This window comes from Panulirus ornatus, chromosome 28 (assembly GCF_036320965.1).
Source record: "Panulirus ornatus isolate Po-2019 chromosome 28, ASM3632096v1, whole genome shotgun sequence".
Taxonomy (NCBI): Eukaryota; Metazoa; Arthropoda; class Malacostraca; order Decapoda; family Palinuridae; genus Panulirus; species Panulirus ornatus.
Window position 1 is genome coordinate 16,334,028 of NC_092251.1, and position 20,981 is coordinate 16,355,008.

A 20,981-nucleotide genomic window follows, 5' to 3' on the forward strand; every position below is an offset into this window, starting at 1 on the left:
GGAAAGGAGACTTGTGTGAGGAAGTACCACTAGGGATTGAGTGTATAATGGCAAAAGGTGAGAGCAAATGACGTGAGGGAAGTGGATAAGGAATGAGATGTATTTAAGGATGCAGTGATGGCATGAGCAAAAGTTGCATGTGGCATGAGGAAGGTGGGAGGTGGGCTGATTAGAAAGGGTAGCGACTGGTGAGATAAAGAAGTAAAGTTGTTAGTGAAAAAGAAAAGAGAGGCATTTGGACGATACTTACAAGGAAAGAATGCCAGTGATTGGGAGATGTGTAGAAGAAAGTGGCAGGAGGTCATAAGAAAGTGCAAGGGTTGAAAAAGAGGGCAAATGAGAATTGTGGTGAGAGTATCATTAGACTTTAGGGAGGATAAAAAGATGTTTTGGAAGAAGGTAAATAATATGCAAAAGACAGTACTAATGGGAACATCGGTGAAGGGGGCAACATCAGTGAAGGGGGCAAGTGTGGAAGTGATAACTGATAGTGATGAAGTGAGAAGGAGATGGAGTAAGTATTTTGAAGGTTTGTTGAATGTGTTTGATGATAGAGTGGCAGATGTAGGGTGTTTTGGTTAGGTTGGTGTGTGAACTGATAGGTTCAGGGAGAATGGTTTGGTTAAGAGGGAAGAGGCAGTGAAAGCCTTGCAGAAGATGAGATCTGGCAAGGAGGTGGGTTTGGATGGAATTGCAGTATAATTTATTAAGAAACGGGATGACTGTGTTGTTGATTGGTTGGTAAGGATGTTCACTGAATGTATGGATCATGGTGAAGTGCCTGAGGATTGACAAAATGCAAGTATAGTGCCATTGTACAAATGCAAATGGGATAAAGGAGGGTGATTAAACTACATAAGCATAAGGTTTTTGAGTATTCCTGGGGAATTGTATGGGAGGGTGTTGATTGAGAGAGTGAAGGCATGTACAGATAATCATATTGGGGAGGAGTAATGTGGTTTCCAAAGTGGTAGAGGATGTGTGGATTAGGTGTTTGCTTTGAAGAATGTGTGAGAAATATTTAGAAAAACTGATGGATTTGTATGTATCATTTATGGATCTGGAGAAGGCATATGATAGGGTTGATAGAAATGCTTTGTGGAAGGTCTTAAGAATTTATGGTTTAGAAGGTTAGCTGCTAGAAGCAGTGAAAAGCTTTTATCAAGGATGTAAGGCATGTGTATGAGTAGGAAGAGGGTAGAGTGAGTGGTTTCCAGTGAATGTCGGTCTGCAGCAAGGGTGTACAATGTCTCCATGGTTATTTAATTTGTTTATGGATAGGGTGGGCAGGGAGGTAAATGCAAGAGTTTTGGAAAGAGGGGTGATTATGCAGTCTGTTTGGGAGTAGAGGGCCTGGGAAGTCAGTTAGTTGCTGTTTGCCAGTGATACAGCTCTGGTGGCTGATTCAAGTGAGAAACTGTAGAATTTGGTAACTGAGTTTGGAAAAAGTGTGTGAAAGAAGAAATTTGAGAGTAAATGTGAATAAGAGTAAGGTTATCAGGTTCAGCAGGGTTGAGGAACAAGTTAATTAGGATGTGATTTTGAATGGAGAAAAATTGGAGGAAGTGAAGTGTTTTAGATATCTAGGATTGGACTTAGCAGCAAGTGGAACCATGGAAGCGGAAGTGAGTCACAGAGTGGGGAAGGGGGCGAAGGTTCTGGGAGAGATGAAGAATGTGTGGAAAGAGAAAACATTATCTTGAAGAGCAAAAATGGGTATGTTTGAAGGAATAGTAGTTCCAACTTTGCTGTATGGTTGTGAGGCATGGGCTATAGATAGGGTTGTATGGAGGAGGATGGATGTGTTGGAGATGAAATGTTTGAGGACTGATGTGATGTTAGGTGGTGTGATTGAGAAGATAATGAAAGGTCATACTGATGAGCCATTCTTTGTCTGTTTCCTGGCACTACCTTGCTGATGCAAGAAATGGCAATCAAGTATAATAATGATAATGATAATAATAATCATCACGGACTTGTGTGATCATCATATCTATCTATTTATACATATGAAGATGAAATCGCACTTCAGTAGGAGTTCATACAATTTCATTTAACATGTAATTTTTCTATACATGTGGCACGACATGTTTTGTAGAGACAATCCGCTCATCAGGTGCCAGTACTTAACAAAATTATTTGTATCTCAACATCACACTTGATTCCTGCCGTACAACACCAATCTTTATAGACCAAGCACTGTCTGCTTTGTCTGGTTGTAACCGTTGTTAGGGAGAGTGATTAAGGGGGTCAGGTGGCGGGGGTTAACCTGGGTAGCTGGGTGTGTCTTGAACACCTTTTTTTATGTTTTTGTGTTTTGTCAATGCTCTCAGAATGTTTTGGTTAAAGCTAGGATGGGCTTTAGAATAAAGAACAAATTGAAGTTCTTAGTATTAGCAACTGAAACAGGTTCAGTGATGTTGCATGTGACATAATCAGCAGAGGGGTATAAAATAACAGGGTGATCATTTTCATGACATTGTTTTGCGATCATATTTTTGTCGTCATCCCTGCATACTGAATGTTGGTGCCAATAACACCACTCCTTTACAGTTTTACCAGTCAGTCCTATTTATTTATTTATTTATTTTGCTTTGTTGCTGTCTCCTGCGTTAGCGAGGTAGCGCAAGGAAACAGACGAAAGAATGGCCCAACCCACCCACATACACATGTATATACATACACGTCCACACACTCAAATATACATACCTATACATCTCAATGTATACATATATATACACACACAGACATATACATATATACACATGTACATAATTCATACTGTCTGCCTTCATTCATTTCCATTGCCACCTTGCAACACATGGAATAACAACCCCCTCCCCCTCATGTGTGCGAGGTAGCGCTAGGAAAGACAACAAAGGCCCCATTCGTTCACACTCAGTCTCTAGTTGTCATGTAATAATGCACCAAAACCACAGCTCCCTTTCCACATCCAGGCCCCACACAACTTTCCATGGTTTACCCCAGACGCTTCACATGCCCTAGTTCAGTCCATTGACAGCACGTCTACCCTGGTATACCACATCGTTCCAATTCACTCTATTCCTTGCACGCCTTTCACCCTCCTGCATGTTCAGGCCCCGATCACTCAAAATCTTTTTCACTTCATCTTTCCACCTCCAATTTGGTCTCCCACTTCTCGATCCCTCCACCTCTGACACATATATCCTCTTGGTCAATCTATCCTCACTCATTCTCTCCATGTAACCAAACCATTTCAAAACACCCTCTTCTGCTCTCTCAATCACACTCTTTTTGTTACCACACATCTCTCTTACCCTATTATTACTAACTCGATCAAACTACCTAACACCACATATTGTCCTCAAACATCTCATTTCTAGCACATCCACCCTCTTCCGCACAACTCTGTCCATAGCCCACGCCTCGCAACCATACAACATTGTTGGAGCCAGTATTCCTTCAAACATACCCAGTTTTGCTTTCCGAGATAATGTTCTCAACTTCCAGTCTGACCTACGTGAATATATTTACATGCCTTGCATTTGATGGTATAAACACTCCCAGTTGTTGCATGATTTGGCCTACTATCTATTAAGGTCTTGCTGATGGTGTTATTGTACTGGAAAGCAACATTACAACCATTGTTTTTCAGTGCATGTCTTAGATTAGCTAAGTTGGGAGAATAGGGCAATGCATACATATTTTGACATCCTTACTTGTCACATCTTTGTTACAAGAAGCATAGAATGTCTTCCTAGCTTTCCAGTAAGCTTTGTTGACAAACCATTTGGGATAATATAACTGCCTAAAGATACATCTTATATGACTACATTCATCTACCAGGCCTGTGAGATCACATACCAACAGTGCTCTTAAAAACATAGACATAATTACAGCCATTTTTACAGAAGGAATAATGAATATACCTCTCAGAGTTGGTAGGCTTCCTGTAGATTTTGAAGGACAGATGACCAGATTCTCTGTTTATCAACACATCTAGAAAGGGCAGTTTGCCTTCTTTTTCCCATTTTATCTTGAATTTGATAGTGGGGTGGATGTTATTTAATTCATTGAAGAAAACATAACATCCACTCTCAACTTCCTTTTTTCCCACCCTTCCAACTCAGTCACCAGCTCCAGTTTCACACTTGAATATGCCACCATTGCTTTATCATCAGCAAACAAGAACTGACACTTCCATGCCCTCTCATCTTCTACACATTGCATACTCACCCCTCTTTCCAAGACTTGCATTTACCTTTCTCACCACCCCATCCTTAAACAAACAACCATGGTGACTTCACACACTCCAGCTGCAGACCAACTTTCACTTGGAAACATTCACTCTCCTCTCTTCCTACTCATGCACACCCTTGATGAAAACTCCTCACTGCTTCTAGCAGCTTTCCTTCTATACTGTATATTCTTTAGACCTTCCACACGGCATCTCTATCAGCCCTATCACATGCTCTCTGCAGATCCATAAATGCCATTTATGAATCCTTTTGTTTCTTTGAATATTCCTCTCATATTCTTTAAGGCAAACACCTGATCCACACATTCTTTACTAATGAAACCACACAGTTCCTCCCTAGTCTGATACCTTTACTCTGTCAGTCGCTACATCTTATCAGGTAAACTCCATAAACTCATACATCCATAGTGTAAACACTCACCTGTTATCCCCCTTGCCTTTATGCAATGATATTATACATACATTCTGCTAGTCCTCAGGCATCTCACCATGATCCATACGTTCATTTCACTTTCTGATTTCATGTACCACTCTGACCCAAACTTCCCAAACCTGCCACTCTGGTCATTCAGCATCCTCAGTCTGCCTCCTGCTCACTTCATCACTGTTTGTTACCACATCCCCATTTGCCTTCATCACCAGTGAGCTCATATGTTCTCTTGTTTTCCACTCACTATTAGCCTCCTTCTAAATCATTGTATTCCTCCTGAAGTTTCACAACTCTCATTTGCCCTCTTTTTCAACCCTGTTCACCATACTCTTGACCTTCTGCTGCTTTGTCGTATATATCTACAAATCATTTATGCTCCTTCCCTGCAATTACTGCCCATATACATCTTTTCTCTTTCTTTAGCAACTTCAGCATCCCACCACTCAATATCCTTTCTAACCTTCCCATCTCCCACCTTATTCATACCACACACATCTCTTGCACATGCCAGCACTGCTTCTCTAAATGCATACCATTCCTCACTATTCCCCAGCCTTGTTCACCCTCACCTTTTGCCATTCCACACTCAATAACTTCTGGTATTTCTTCACACAATTCTCTTTTCCAAGCATTCTTACTTTCACCACTCTCTTTTCACAAAAAAAGATGTAGTGGTGAGAATACCCTTCTTGTACATCCCTCTCTCAGATTGTCAACTTTGATCGTTATGAACAGATATTCAGTCAAAGGAAATATTGCAATGTAGTTTCTATAAATGCAACTATCTTTGAAAAAATATCCTCAGAATAGTCTTTCTTTGGTTCTTTATTGTATCCTTGTACTAATGCTTAATTTTTATTCAGGATGAAGATATATCATCACTACTAGTGCTTTTACGTCGTTTAGATCTGGCTTGTGAAGTTCAGTCACGCGTTAGGGAAGCAACAAACTGCTCCATTCTCTATCACCACCGTGTAATTTTACCCACATACCTGGATCAATTCTTCCAAAGCTTTGACCATGTGCGTCACATTCATGTAAGTATTCACTCTCTATTCGTATGTAATGGTTTGTAATTTGTGGTCTTTTTTATCATATGTCTTCATTTGTTGTTAGGTTGTGAAATATAAACATGCTTAGTAGTTTACCCTTTTTATGTTCCCCAACACAATTACGGTTGAATGTGAAGCCGTTCTTTGTGCCATGATTGTGGCATGGTTTTTCATATCATTGTATTAAGTTTCTGCAGGAGAGTGGCTTCTTCCCAAAGCACTAGCCCCACCCAACCAAGACATGAAAGTAGTATTGATTTTAAGATAACACAGAATGAGGATGATAATGTACAACATGGAACTTGGAGAGTAGTATTGCTCTGACTTTCCAACAGAGTGTTGTAGTTTTTTATACTATGCCATTTTCCACATCGTGTGGTGGCATTAAGAGCAGATGAAGAAGAGCCTTATTCAGTCATGCCCACTCTAGTTCTTATGTATAAAGCACCAAAACTTGAGCCCCCTATCCACAGCCAAGCCCATTAGACGTTTCCTTGTTGACTGCTTCACATGCTTAGGTTCATCCCATTGACAGCATGTTTCCCCCCTCAATACTGTATCTCTCCAAGTCTCTCTCCCCTGGTCAAGCCTCACTCTCTCTAGCATGTTCATGCCCAGAGCATTTAAAGCATCTTTCACTTTACCATATCACCGCCTGAGTTCCCTAAGCTCCATCATCCCTCCACTTCTAATAAGTATATCTTTTTAGTCAGCTTCTCACTAATCCCATCTACACAGCCAGACCATTCCAGCACACCCTATTCAGGTCTCATTCTTACCTCACACATCTCTTACTGTATCATTTCTTATTTGATCAACCCTCCTCACCACACAGTTTCCTCAGACATTTTATTTTCAACACATCCATGCTCTTCCCAATGTTTTTCATCATGGGCCTATGCTTTGCATCCATGCAACACCACAAGTACTGCTGTGCCATTAAACTTAATTTTTGCACTCACAGACTGTAATTTCTCTTTCCACACACTCCTCAACATTCCCTGGACCTTTGTCCCCTCACCCACCCACTGGCTTACTTCAGCTCCCATAGTTCCATCTGCTACTATGCACATTCCCAAGTATCTAAAACACTCCACTTTCTCCAGGTTATCTCCAATCATACTCAAACACCAAACAATCTGTCCCATGGTAAACTTGATAACCCTACCTCTGTTCACATTAACTCAACTTTCTTTTGCAGTTTTTACTCAAATCTGCCACCAGAACCATATCACCAGCAAACTCCAACTGGCTCATCTTTTAGGTACCCCAGCATCCAGCACTCTCTATGACCCTCACACTCATCTTCCTCACCACCCGATCTTTAAACAGATCAAACAGCCATGGTGTCATTACTTATCCCTGACACAGACCCACCTTCGATTGAAACCTCTCATGCTCCTCCCTTCCTATGTGCATACACGCCTTACTCTCCTTACGCCATATATCCTTTCACAAAACATCTCTTTCAGTCTTACCATACACTTTTCCAAATCCACTGATGTCTCATTTGAATCCCTCTTTTTCTTTAATTGTGACACAACTTCAAGCTCCTGCTAGATGTATCCTCTACCACTCTAAGAGCCACATTTTTCCTCTCCAGTCAGACTTGATGCATTCTACCACTGTCTCATTCATCACTCTTTCATAAATCTTGCCAGATACACTCATTGAACTTATATCTTTGAAATTGGAAAAGTCACTTTTATCCACCTTACCTTTATGCAGTAGCACTATAATGGCATTCCACCGATCTTCAGGCACCTAGGCATGCTTACATTAAAATCTTGACTAATCAGTCAACAAAACTGTCTCCTTTCTTGAGAAATTCAGCTGCAGTAACAATCACTATTAGTAAATAGAAATAATTAATATAAGTTCTGAAAATGCCAGTACTGCAGTACAAAATCAGTGGTGTTAACATGTTAGTTATTTATAAGAAACACATAATGATAGAGTTATATGATATTTATCTTTAAACATGTTAATTATTTGTAAGAAACGGGTAATGGTAGAGTAGTATGATATTGTATATCTATCTCCCCGAGGTAGGGGAGAAAGAATTCTACCTCCATATTCCCCATGTGTAGTAGAAGGCGACTAAAGGGGGCAGGAACAGGGGGTTGGAAATCCTCCTCTTCTTGTATTTCAGTTTCTAAAAGATCAAACTGAAGGAGTCAAGCAGAGAATGGTCATCCTCCTCCAGGGCTCAGACTGGGGTGTCTGAATATGTGTGGATATAACCAAGATGAGAAAAAAGGAGTAATAGGCTGTATGTTTAAGGAAAGAAACCTGGATGTTCTGGCTTTGAGTGAAATGAAGCTAAAGGGTAAAGGAGAAAAATGATTTGGAAACATCTTGGGAGTAAAGTCAAGGGCTGGTGAGAGGACTAGAGCTAAGAAAGAAGTAGCACTACTCCTGACGCAGGAGTTGTGGGAGTGTGTGATAGAGTGTAATTAAGTAAGTTCTCGATTGATTTGGGTAAAACTGAAAGTGGATAGAGAGAGATGGGTGATTATTGGTGCTTTTGCACCTTGTCGTGAGAAGAAAGATTATGAGAGAATAGGGAGCAGCTGTGTGTGTGTGTGTGTGTGTGTGTGTCAGCAGTTTTGGTGTCCGAGACTGGGTATTAGCGAAGGTTGATGTAGATACGAAGGTGAGTAATGTGGCAGTTGAGGGTATGATTGGTGTACATGGGGTATTCAATTATGTGAATGTAAGTGGTGAAGAGCCCTTGGATTTGTGTGCATAAAAAAAGACTGATGATTGAGAATACCTGGTTTAAAAAGAGAAAAATGCACAAGTAAATGTATGTGAGAAGGAGAGATGGTCAAAGAGTTTGGATGGTACTGCAGTGGAGTTTATTGAGAAAGGGGGGGGACTGTGTTGTTGCTTGGTTGGTAAGGATATTTAGTGTATATATGGATCATGTTGAAGTCCCTGATGATTGGCTGAATGCATGCATAGAGCCATTGCACATAGGCAAAGGGGATAAAGGTGAGTTTTCAAACTACAGAGGCTTGTTTATTGAGTATTCCTGAAAAATTATATGGGAGGGTATTGTCTGAGAGGGTGAAGGCATGTACAGATCATCAGATTGGTGAAGAGCAGTGAGGTTTTAGAATTAGTAAAGGATATGTGGATCAGGTATGTTCTTTGAAGAATATATTCATGAAATACTTAGAGGAACAAATGGATTTGTATGTAGCATTTATGGATCTGGAGAAAGCATATGATAGGGATGATAGAGATGCTTTGTGGAAGGTCTTAAGAATGTATAGTGTGGAAGGTAAGCTGCTAGAAGCAGTGAGAAGTTTTTATCAAGGTTGTAAGGTATGTGTACGAATTGGAAGAGAGGGGATTGATTGGTTCCCATTGAAGATTTGTATACAGCAGGAGTGTCTGATGTCCTCATGGCTGTTTATTTACATATGGATGAGCTGATGAGTAAGGTAAATGCAAGAGTTTTGGAGGGAGGGGTGAGTATGCATTCTGTTAGGGATGAGAGGTCCTGGGAAGTGTCAGTTGTTGTTCACTGATGATACAGCTCTAGTGGCTGATTCAAGTGAGAAACTACAGAAGTTGTTGATTAAGTTTGGAAAAGTATATGAAAGGAAAAAGTTGAGAGTAAATGTGAGTAAGAGCAAGGTTATTAGGTTCAGCAGGGTTGAGGGAGAAGTTAGATGGGATGTAAGTTTGAATGGAGAGAAATTGGGGAAAGTGAAATGTTTAAGATATCTGGAAGTAGACTTGCCAGTGAATGGAGTCATGGAAGCAGAAGTGAGTCATAGGGTGGGGGATGGGGTGACGGTTCTAGGAGCAATTAAGAATGTGTGGAAATAGAGAATGATGTCTCAGAGAGTAAAGATTGGCATGTTTGAGGGAATACTAGCTCTAGAAATAATATTATATGGTTGCAAGGCATGGCCTATAGATAGATTTGTACAGAGGAGGGTGGATGTGATGGAATTGAAATGTTTTGAGGACATGTGGTGTAAGGTGGTTTGATTGAGAAAATAATGAAAGGGTAAGAGAGATGTGTGAAAATAAAAAGAGTGTTGTTGAGAGAGAGGAAGGTGTGTTGAAATGATTTGGACATATGGAGAGAATGAGTGAGGAGAGATTGACAAAGAGGATATGTGTCAGAGGTGGAGGGAATAAGAAGTGGAAGACCAAATTGGAGGTGGAAGGATAGAGTGAAAAAGATTTTGAGCAGTTGGGGGCTGAACATACAGTAGGGTGAGAGAGGTTAAGTGGCGAGGTAATAACAGGAAGTGATGAAGTGAGTATTTTGAAGGTTTGTTGAATGTGTTTGATGATAGAGTGGCAGATATAGTTTGTTTTGATTGGGATGATGTGTGAAGTGAGAGGGTAAGGGAGAATGGTTTGGTAAAGAGAGAAGAGGAAGTGAAAGCTTTGTGGAAAATGAAAGCTGTCAAGGCAGTGGGTTTTGATGGTATTGCAGTAGAATTCATTAAAAAAGGGGTGACTGTGTTGTTGATTGGTTGGTAAGGATATTCGGTATATGTATGGATCATGGTTAATTGCCTGAGGATTAGCAGAATGCATGCATAGTGCCATTGTACAAAGGCAGAGGGGATAAAGGTGAGTGTTCAAATTACAGAGGCATAAGTTTGTTGAGTATTCCTGGGAAATTATATGGGAGAGTATTGATTGAGAGGCTAAAGGCATGCACAGAGCATCAGATTGGGGAAGAGCTGTGTGGTGTCAGAATTGGAAGAGGATGTGTGAATCAGGTGTATGCTTTGAAGAATGTATGTGAGAAATGTTTAGAAAAAACATGTATTTGTATGTAGCATTTATGGATCTAGAGAAGGCATATGATAGGGTTGATAGAGATGCTTTGTGGAAAGTATTAAGAGTATATGGTGTGGGAAGTAAGTAGCTAGAAGAAGTGAAAAGTTTTTACCAAGGGAGTAAGGCATGTGCACGAGTGGGAAGAGAGGAAAGTAATTGGTTCCCAGTAAATGTTGGTTTGCGGCAGGGGTGCGTGATGTCTCCATGGTTGTTTAATTTGTTTACAGATGGGGTGGTTACGAAGGTGAGTGCAAGAGTTTTGGAGAGAGGGACAAGTATGCAGTCTGTTGTTGATGAGGGGGCATGGGAAGTGAGTCAGTTATTGTTCGCTGATGATGCAACGCTGATTGCTGATTTGGGTGAGAAACTGCAGAGGTTAGTGACTGAGTTTGGTAAGGTGTGTGAAAGAAGAAAGTTGAGAGCAAATGTGAATAATAGCAAGGTTATTAGGTTCAGGAGGGCTGAGGGACAAGTTAATTGGGAGGTAAGTTTGAATGGAGAAAAAGTGGAGGAAGTGAAGTGTTTCAGATAGCTGGGAGTGGACTTAGCAGCAGATGGAACCATGGAAGTGGAAGTGATTAGCAAAAATGGGTATGTTTGAAAGAATAGTGGTTCTAACAATGTTATATGGTTGTGAGGCATGGACTATAGATAGGGTTGTGCGGAGGAGGGTGGATGTGTTGGAAATGAAATGTTTGAGGACAATATGTGATGTAAGGTGGTTTGGTCGAGTAATTAATCAAAGGGTAAGAGGGATGTGTGGTAATAAAGAGAGTGTGGTTGAGAGAGCAGAAGAGTGTGTATTGAAATTATTTGGTCACATGGAGGGAATGAGTGAGGAAAGATTGTCAAAGAGAATGTATGTGTCAGAGGTGGAGGGAAGAAGGAGAAGCAGGAGACCAAATTAGAAGTGGAAGGATGGATTGAAAAAGATTTTGAACCATCAGGGCCTGAACATACAGAAGGGTGAAAGGTGCGCAAGGAATAGAGTGAATTGGAACGATGTGGTATACCGGGGTCAACATGCTGTCAATGGATTGAACCAAGGCATGTGAAGCATCTGGGGTAAACATGGAAAGTTTTGTGGGGCCTGGATGTGAAAAGGGAGCTGTGGTTTCTGTTCATTGCACATGACAGCTAGAGACTGAGTGTGAACGAATGTGGCCATTTTTGTCTTTTCCTTGGGCTACCCCACTGGGGGGGGGATGCTATTTCATGTGTGGTGGGGTGGCGACAGGAATGGATGAAGGCCGCAAGTATGAATATGTACATGTGCATATATGTATATGTATTTGGGTATGTACACATATATGTACATTGAAATGTATAGGTATGTATATGTGCGTGTGTGGGCGTTTATGTATATACATGTGTATGTGGGTGGGTTGTGCCATTCTTTGGTCTGTTTCCTTGCACTACCTCGCTGATGCGGGATATGGCAAGTAAGTATAACAAGTATAAAAAAATAGATATATATTAATCTTTCTTTTTTCTTTCAAACTATTTGCCATTTCCCGCGTTAGCGAGGTAGCGTTAAGAACAGAGGACTGGGCCTTTTTTGGAATACCCTCACCTGGCCCCCCTCTGTTCCTTCTTTTGGAAAATTAAAAAAAAACGAGGGGAGGATTTCCAGCCCCCCGCTCCCTCCCCTTTTAGTCGCCTTCTACGACACGCAGGGAATACGTGGGAAGTATTCTTAATCCCCTATCCCCAGGGATAATATATATAAATATTATTATTATTATTATTATTATAATATTAAGAATACTTCCCACGTATTCCCTGCGTGTCGTAGAAGGCGACTAAAAGGGGAGGGAGCGGGGGGCTGGAAATCCTCCCCTCTCTCTCTTTTTTTTTTTTTTTTTTTTTTTTTTTTTTTTTTTTCAAAAGAAGGAACAGAGAATTGGGCCAGGTGAGGGTATTCCCTCAAAGGCCCAGTCCTCTGTTCTTAACGCTACCTCGCTAATGCGGGAAATGGCGAATAGTTTGAAAGAAAGAAAAAAATTATAATTAGTATTATTATCATTATTATTATAATACTTAATTGCTGTTTCTCGCATCAGCAAGATAGTGCCAAGAAACAGATGAAGAATGGCCCATCAACTCATATACATAAATGCTCATACACACCTGTATACATACTTATACATATCAACATATACTTTCTTTTTTTTCTTTCAAACTATTCGCCATTTCCCACGTTAGCGAGGTAGCGTTAAGAACAGAGGACTGGGCCTTTGAGGGAATATCCTCACCTGGCCCCCTTCTCTGTTCCTTCTTTTGGAAAAGAGAGGGGAGGATTTCCAGCCCCCCGCTCCCTTCCCTTTTAGTCGCCTTCTACGACACGCAGGGAATACATGGGAAGTATTCTTTCTCCCCTTTCCCCAGGTATAATCAACATATATATATATATATATATATTTTTTTTTTTTTTTTTTTTTTATACTTTGTCGCTGTCTCCCGCATTTGCGAGGTAGCGCAAGGAAACAGACGAAAGAAATGGCCCAACCCCCCCCCCCATACACATGTACATACACACGTCCACACACGCAAATATACATACCTACACAGCTTTCCATGGTTTACCCCAGATGCTTCACATGCCTTGATTCAATCCAGTGACAGCACGTCAACCCCTGTATACCACATCGCTCCAATTCACTCTATTCCTTGCCCTCCTTTCACCCTCCTGCATGTTCAGGCCCCGATCACACAAAATCTTTTTCACTCCATCTTTCCACCTCCAATTTGGTCTCCCTCTTCTCCTCGTTCCCTCCACCTCCGACACGTATATCCTCTTGGTCAATCTTTCCTCACTCATTCTCTCCATGTGCCCAAACCATTTCAAAACACCCTCTTCTGCTCTCTCAACCACGCTCTTTTTATTTCCACACATCTCTCTTACCCTTACGTTACTTACTCGATCAAACCACCTCACACCACACATTGTCCTCAAACATCTCATTTCCAGCACATCCATCCTCCTGTGCACAGCTCTATCCATAGTCCACGCCTCGCAACCATACAACATTGTTGGAACCACTATTCCTTCAAACATACCCATTTTTGCTTTCCGAGATAATGTTCTCGACTTCCACACATTCTTCAAGGCTCCCAGAATTTTCGCCCCCTCCCCCACCCTATGATCCACTTCCACTTCCATGGTTCCATCCGCTGCCAGATCCACTCCCAGATATCTAAAACACTTCACTTCCTCCAGTTTTTCTCCATTCAAACTCACCTCCCAATTGAATTAACCCTCAACCCTACTGTACCTAATAACCTTGCTCTTATTCACATTTACTCTTAACTTTCTTCTTTCACACACTTTACCAAACTCAGTCACCAGCTTTATATATATTTATATATGTGGGAGTATGTGATAGAATGTAAGAAAGTAAATTCTCGATTAATATTGATAAAACTGAAAGTTGATGGAGAGAGATGGGTGATTATTGGTGCATATGCACCTGGGCATGAGAAGAAAGATCATGAGAGGCAAGTGTTTTGGGAGCAGCTGAATGAGTGTGTTAGTGGTTTTGATGCACGAGACCGGGTTATAGTGATGGGTGATTTGAATGCAAAGGTGAGTAATGTGGCAGTTGAGGGAATAATTGGTATACATGGGGTGTTCAGTGTTGTAAATGGAAATGGTGAAGAGCTTGTAGATTTATGTGCTGAAAAAGGACTGGTGATTGGGAATACCTGGTTTAAAAAGCGAGATATACATAAGTATACGTATGTAAGTAGGAGAGATGGCCAGAGAGCGTTATTGGATTACGTGTTAATTGACAGGCGCGCGAAGGAGAGACTTTTGGATGTTAATGTGCTGAGAGGTGCAACTGGAGGGATGTCTGATCATTATCGTGTGGAGGCTAAGGTGAAGATTTGTATGGGTTTTCAGAAAAGAAGAGTGAATGTTGGGGTGAAGAGGGTGGTGAGAGTAAGTGAGCTTGGGAAGGAGACTTGTGTGAGGAAGTACCAGGAGAGACTGAGTACAGAATGGAAAAAGGTGAGAACAATGGAAGTAAAGGGAGTGGGGGAGGAATGGGATGTATTTAGGGAATCAGTGATGGATTGCACAAAAGATGCTTGTGGCATGAGAAGAGTGGGAGGTGGGTTGATTAGAAAGGATAGTGAGTGGTGGGATGAAGAAGCAAGATTATTAGTGAAAGAGAAGAGAGAGGCATTTGGACGATTTTTGCAGGGAAAAAATGCAGTTGAGTGGGAGATGTATAAAAGAAAGAGACAGGAGGTCAAGAGAAAGGTGCAAGAGGTGAAAAAGAGGGCAAATGAGAGTTGGGGTGAGAGAGTATCATTAAATTTTAGGGAGAATAAAAAGATGTTGTGGAAGGAGGTAAATAAAGTGCTTAAGACAAGGGAGTAAATGGGAACTTCAGTGAAGGGCACAAATGGGGAGGTGATAACAAGTAGTGGTGATGTGAGAAGGAGATGGAGTGAGTATTTTGAAGGTTTGTTGAATGTGTTTGATGATAGAGTGGCAGATATAGGGTGTTTTGGTTTAGGTGATGTGCAAAGTGAGAGGGTTAGGGAAAATGATTTGGTAAACAGAGAAGAGTTAGTAAAATCTTTGCGGAAGATGAAAGCCGGCAAGGCAGCAGGTTTGGATGGTATTGCAGTGGAATTTATTAAAAAAGGGGGTGACTGTATTATTGACTGGTTGGTAAGGTTATTTAATGTATGTATGACACATGGTGAGGTGCCTGAGGATTGGCGGAATGCGTGCATAGTGCCATTGTGCAAAGGCAAAGGGGATAAGAGTGAGTGCTCAAATTACAGAGGTATAAGTTTGTTGAGTATTCCTGGTAAATTATATGGGAGGATATTGATTGAGAGGGTGAAGGCATGTACAGAGCATCAGATTGGGGAAGAGCAGTGTGGTTTCAGAAGTGGTAGAGGGTGTGTGGATCAGGTGTTTGCTTTGAAGAATGTATGTGAGAAATACTTAGAAAAGGAAATGGATTTGTGTGTAGCATTTATGGATCTGGAGAAGGCATATGATAGCGTTGATAGAGATGCTATGTGGAAGGTATTAAGAATATATGGGTGGGAGGCAAGTTGTTAGAAGCAGTGAAAAGTTTTTATCGAGGATGTAAGGCATGTGTACGTGTAGGAAGAGAGGAAAGTGGTTGGTTCTCAGTGAATGTAGGTTTGCGGCAGGGGTGTGTGATGTCTCCATGGTTGTTTAATTTGTTTATGGATGGGGTTGTTAGGTAGGTGAATGCAAGAGTCCCTGGAAAGAGGGGCAAGTATGAAGTCTGTTGGGGATGAGAGAGCTTGGGAAGTGAGTCAGTTGTTGTTCGCTGATGATACAGCGCTGGTGGCTGATTCATGTGAGAAACTGCAGAAGCTGGTGACTGAGTTTGGTAAAGTGTGTGAAAGAAGAAAGTTAAGAGTAAATGTGAATAAGAGCAAGGTTATTAGGTACAGTAGGGTTGAGGGTCAAGTCAATTGGGAGGTAAGTTTGAATGGAGAAAAACTGGAGGAAGTAAAGTGTTTTAGATATCTGGGAGTGGATCTGGCAGCGGATGGAACCATGGAAGCGGAAGTGGATCATTGGGTGGGGGAGGGGGCGAAAATTCTGGGAGCCTTGAAGAATGTGTGGAAGTCGAGAACATTATCTCGGAAATCAAAAATGGGTATGTTTGAAGGAATAGTGATTCCAACAATGTTGTATGGTTGCGAGGCATTGGCTATGGATAGAGTTGTGCGCAGGAGGATGGATGTGCTGGAAATGAGATGTTTGAGGACAATGTGTGGTGTGAGGTGGTTTGATCGAGTAAGTAACGTAATGGTAAGAGAGATGTGTGGAAATAAAAAGAGCGTGGTTGAGAGAGCAGAAGAGGGTGTTTTGAAATGGTTTGGGCACATGGAGAGAATGAGTGAGGAAAGATTGACCAAGAGGATATATGTGTCGGAGGTGGAGGGAACGAGGAGAAGTGGGAGACCAAATTGGAGGTGGAAAGATGGAGTGAAAAAGATTTTGTGTGATCGGGGCCTGAACATGCAGGAGGGTGAAAAGAGGGCAAGGAATAGAGTGAATTAATCGATGTGGTATACCGGGGTTGACGTGCTGTCAGTGGATTGAATCAGGGCATGTGAAGCATCTGGGGTAAACCATGGAAAGCTGTGTAGGTATGTATATTTGCGTGTGTGGACATATGTATATACATGTGTATGGGTGTGGGTTGGGCCATTTCTTTCGTCTGTTTCCTTGCGCTACCTCGCAAACGCGGGAGACAGCGACAAAGCAAAAAAAAAAAAGAAAATATACATATATATATATATACATACACATACCCAGATGTATATACACATGTACATATTTATACTTGCTTGCCTTCATCCATTTCTGCCATTACCCCGCCACACAGGAAATAGCATTGCTACCCCCAACTTCAATGAGGTAATGCTGGGTAAACCAACATAAAAAGGCCACTTCGTTCACACTCAGTCTCTAGCTGTCATGTGTAATGCACCAAAACCGCAGCTCCCTATCCACATCCAGGCCCCACAGGCTTTTACATGGTTTACCCCAGATGCTTCACATGCCCTGGTTCAGTCCATTGACAGCATGTCGACCCAGGTATACCACATCATTCCAATTCACTCTATTCCTTGCATGCCTTTCACCCTCCTGTATGTTCAAGCCCCAATTGCTCAAAATCTTTTTCACTCCATCCTTCCACCTCCAATTTGGTCTCCTGCTTCTTCATTTTCCCTTCACCTCTGACACATACATCCTCTTTGTCAACCTTTCCTCACTCATTCTCTCCATATGTCCAAATCATTTCAGCACACCTTCTTCTGCTCTCTCAACCATACAGTTTTTGTTTCCACTCATCTCTCTTATCCTTTCATTACTTACTCGATCAAACCATTTCATTTCCAACACATCCACCCTCCTCCCTACAACCTTATCTATAGCCCATGTCTCACAACCATATAACATTGTTGGAACTACTATTCCTTCAAACATGCCCATTTTTGGTCTCTGAGATAAAGTTCTCTCCTTCTACACATTCTTCATTGCTCCCAGAAACTTCGCCCCCCTCCCCCAACCTGTGACTCACTTCCACTTCCATAGTTCCATCTGCTGCTAAGTCCACTCCCGAATATCTAAAACACTTCACTTCCCCAATTTTTCTCCATTCAAACTTGCATCCAAATAAACTTATCCCTCAATCCCACTGAACCTAATAACCTTGCTCTTTTTCACATTTACTCTCAACTTTCTCCTTTCACCCACTTTTCCAAATTCAGTCACCAACATCTGCAGTTTCTCACCCAAATCAGCCACTAGAGCTGTATTATCGGCAAACAACAACTGACTCACTTCCCAGTCCCCCTCATCCACAACAGACTGCATACTCACCCTTCTCTCTGAAGCTCTTGCATTTACATCCCTAACCACCCCATCCATAAACACATTAAACAATCATGGGGACATCACACACCCCTGCCACAAATCCAACATTTACCGGGAACCAATCCCTTTCCTCTCATCCTACTCCTACACATGCCATACATCCTTAGTAAAAACTTTTCACTGCTTCTGCCAACTTACCTCTCACACTGTATAATCTTAAAACCTTCCACAAAGCATCTCTATAAACCTTATCATATGCCTTCTCCAGATCCATAAATGCTGCATACAAATCCATTTGCTTTTCTAAGTATTTCTCACATACATTCTTCAAAGCAAACACCTGATCCACACATCCTCTACTGCTTCTGAAACCATACTGCTCTTCCCCAATCTGATGCTCTGTACATGCCTTCACCCTCTCAATCAATATCCTCCCATATAATTTCCCAGGAATACTCAACAAACTTATACGTCTGTAATGTTCAGGCATTGATCGCTCAAAATTTTTTCTCACTCCATCCTTCCACCTCCAGTATGGTCTCCCGCTTCTCCTTGTTCCCTCCATCTCTAACACATATATCCTCTTTTTCAGTATTTCGTTACTCATTCTCTCCATATGTCCAGACCATTTCAACACACCCTATTCTGCTCTCTCAACCACTCTTTTTATTTTCACACATCTCTCTTACCCTTTCATTACTTACTTGATCAAACCACCTCACACCACATATTGCACTCAAATATTTGGTTTCCAACAAATCCACTCTCCTCTGTACAACCCTATGTATAGCCCATGCCCCACAACTATATAACATTGTTAGAACTATTATTCCTTCAAACATACCTGTTTTTGCTCTCCAAGATAATGTTCTCTCCTTCCATACATTCTTCATCACACCCAGAACATTCGACCCCTCCCTGTGACTAACTTCTGCTTCCATGGTTTCATTCTCTGCTAAGTCCACTCCCAGTTATCTAAAACACTTCACTTCCTCCAACTTTTCTTCATTCAAACATACATCCCAATTAACTTGACCCTCAACCCTACTGAACCTAATCTTGCTCTTATTTGCATTTACTCTCAACTTGCTCCTTTCACACACTTTTCCAAACTCAGTCACCAACCTCTGCAGTTTCTCACATAAATCAGCTACTAGAGTTGTATCTTTGGCAAACAACACCGACTCACTTCCTAGGCCCTTTCATCCCCAGCGGACTGCATGTTTGCCCATCTCAACAAAACTCTTGCACTTACCTCCCTAACCACCCCATCCATAAACAAATTAAACAACCATGGGGACATCACACACCCCTGCTGCATATGTGTATACATGTGTATGTGTATATATGTGTTATGTGTACGTGAGTGGATGGGTCTCTCTTCGTCTCTTTCATAGTGTTACCTCTCTAATGCGAGAAACAATGATCATAATATTTTTTTCATTCATGTTCACTGTTTCTGCCTGAATGACGTAGTGTCCAGAACAGATGACTGAGCCTTGAAGGATGAAACGTCTTCATTTAGCTCTTTCCTCTTTTGCTCGTTTTGGAAAATAATACAAGAGGGAAGAATTCCAGTCCCCACTTCCACTCCTCTTAGTTGCCTTCTGTGACTGGTAAGAGATATGTGGGCAGTATTCTTTCTACTGTCTCCAGGAATGCGCACACACACACACACACCTACTATCTGCCTTAGGGGTCCCTTGGTCTTATGATCCTCCTGCAGCACTCATTTTGTTGGTCATGTCCACTGGCCAGGATCATAGGTCATAAAGTGCATTTATGTTATGTGTGTATTTATGTGCAGAGAGTTTGGGGCATCTTAGCAGCAATAAAGTGGTGTCCATATTAGGATATGACAAATCAGCATTTGTAGTAGCTGATGTGCACAGGATAGATGGAATGTAACTCTATTTTGTTAGGGGAATGTTGTTTCTGATGGAAAAATGTCTGGTGGGATATTGTTTTAAGACTATTTGTCAGGCTGTTCCATTCTGTGTTTTTTCAGGATTATATTTTCTGAGGGTAAGGGGGGCTGTGGGTAGATGTTGTTTAGCTGTGAGAAAAAGGTATGCTGTTTGTTTCTGCTTGGGGGTCAGTTGTTTCTTATTGAGTGGTTTGGGTGGGAGGGAGTCTCGTGCTATTGCAAAGATTTGAGTGCCAAGCCTTTTCAGTTGAAATTTTAATAGGAGGATCTTTGTTATATTGCATAACTTATAAGTATCTTTGGTTTCTAAGTATCCAGTGGTAGTTCTAAGTGCTAAATTTGCATGTTGTTTATCTTTGTTATATTTGTTTTTGAGAAAGTGGATGACCAGGCAGGTGAAGTACAGTTTAGAGTGGAGTGGATAGATTGTTTGTAGTTGATGCATTGGGATTTTTTCTTGTCCAAATGTGGTGTCAGCTAGTGTTTTGAGGGCATGTAGTGTATGTGTTGCTCTTCTGTTTATGCTGTTGGTATGGGAAATGATTAATCGTGTGTGATGTATGTTATGCCGAGAATGGATGGTGTTTTGAGGGAGTGATTGTCCTTCATTGTGACCATTAGATGTTAGCTGGATACACGTCAATATGGCATTGAAAGAGAGCTTGAACACTTTTGGAGAAGCAGAAATTATGCATAAACTCCATGGTCTAAAGTTATGATGTTTGGATTGTAAATATTTTCCTCTACTCAGAAATGGAATTAACAAGCTTGACAGCATGATACAGTCCAGCACCTTTTTTATTCTTTAGGATTTGTTGACTTTTAACCTTTTTGCATTCTGCATGAAGCATTAACTTCAGCATCATATCCTCCAAGACAACATTGCTCTGTTTAAGTTATGTGTACAAAATTGAGTATTTTTGTGTTTACAATGATCCAGACTGATTATACTATTTCATATCTCTTTCCCTATCTTTTTATACAGTTCATGCTAGCAGCCGTAGAAGACTGTGCATTACCACTGGAAAAATGTTGTCATCTTCCTGCTTCAGACCAACTCTTAATTCAGTTCAAGAATGAGGTCTATGGATATATCAAGGAATATGTAAGTTTGTTGAATTGAT

General features: G+C 41.2%; 1 protein-coding gene across 1 annotated transcript in view; it reads left to right on the forward strand.

Moving 5' to 3' along the window:
- Positions 1-20,981, forward strand: part of SWIP (strumpellin and WASH-interacting protein) — a 320,197-nt gene that overhangs the window by 109,685 nt on the left and 189,531 nt on the right. The window contains exons 12-13 of the mRNA XM_071678856.1: positions 5,534-5,707; positions 20,843-20,962. Coding sequence (XP_071534957.1) covers positions 5,534-5,707; positions 20,843-20,962 — 294 coding nt within the window. The remainder of the gene's footprint in view (positions 1-5,533; positions 5,708-20,842; positions 20,963-20,981) is intronic.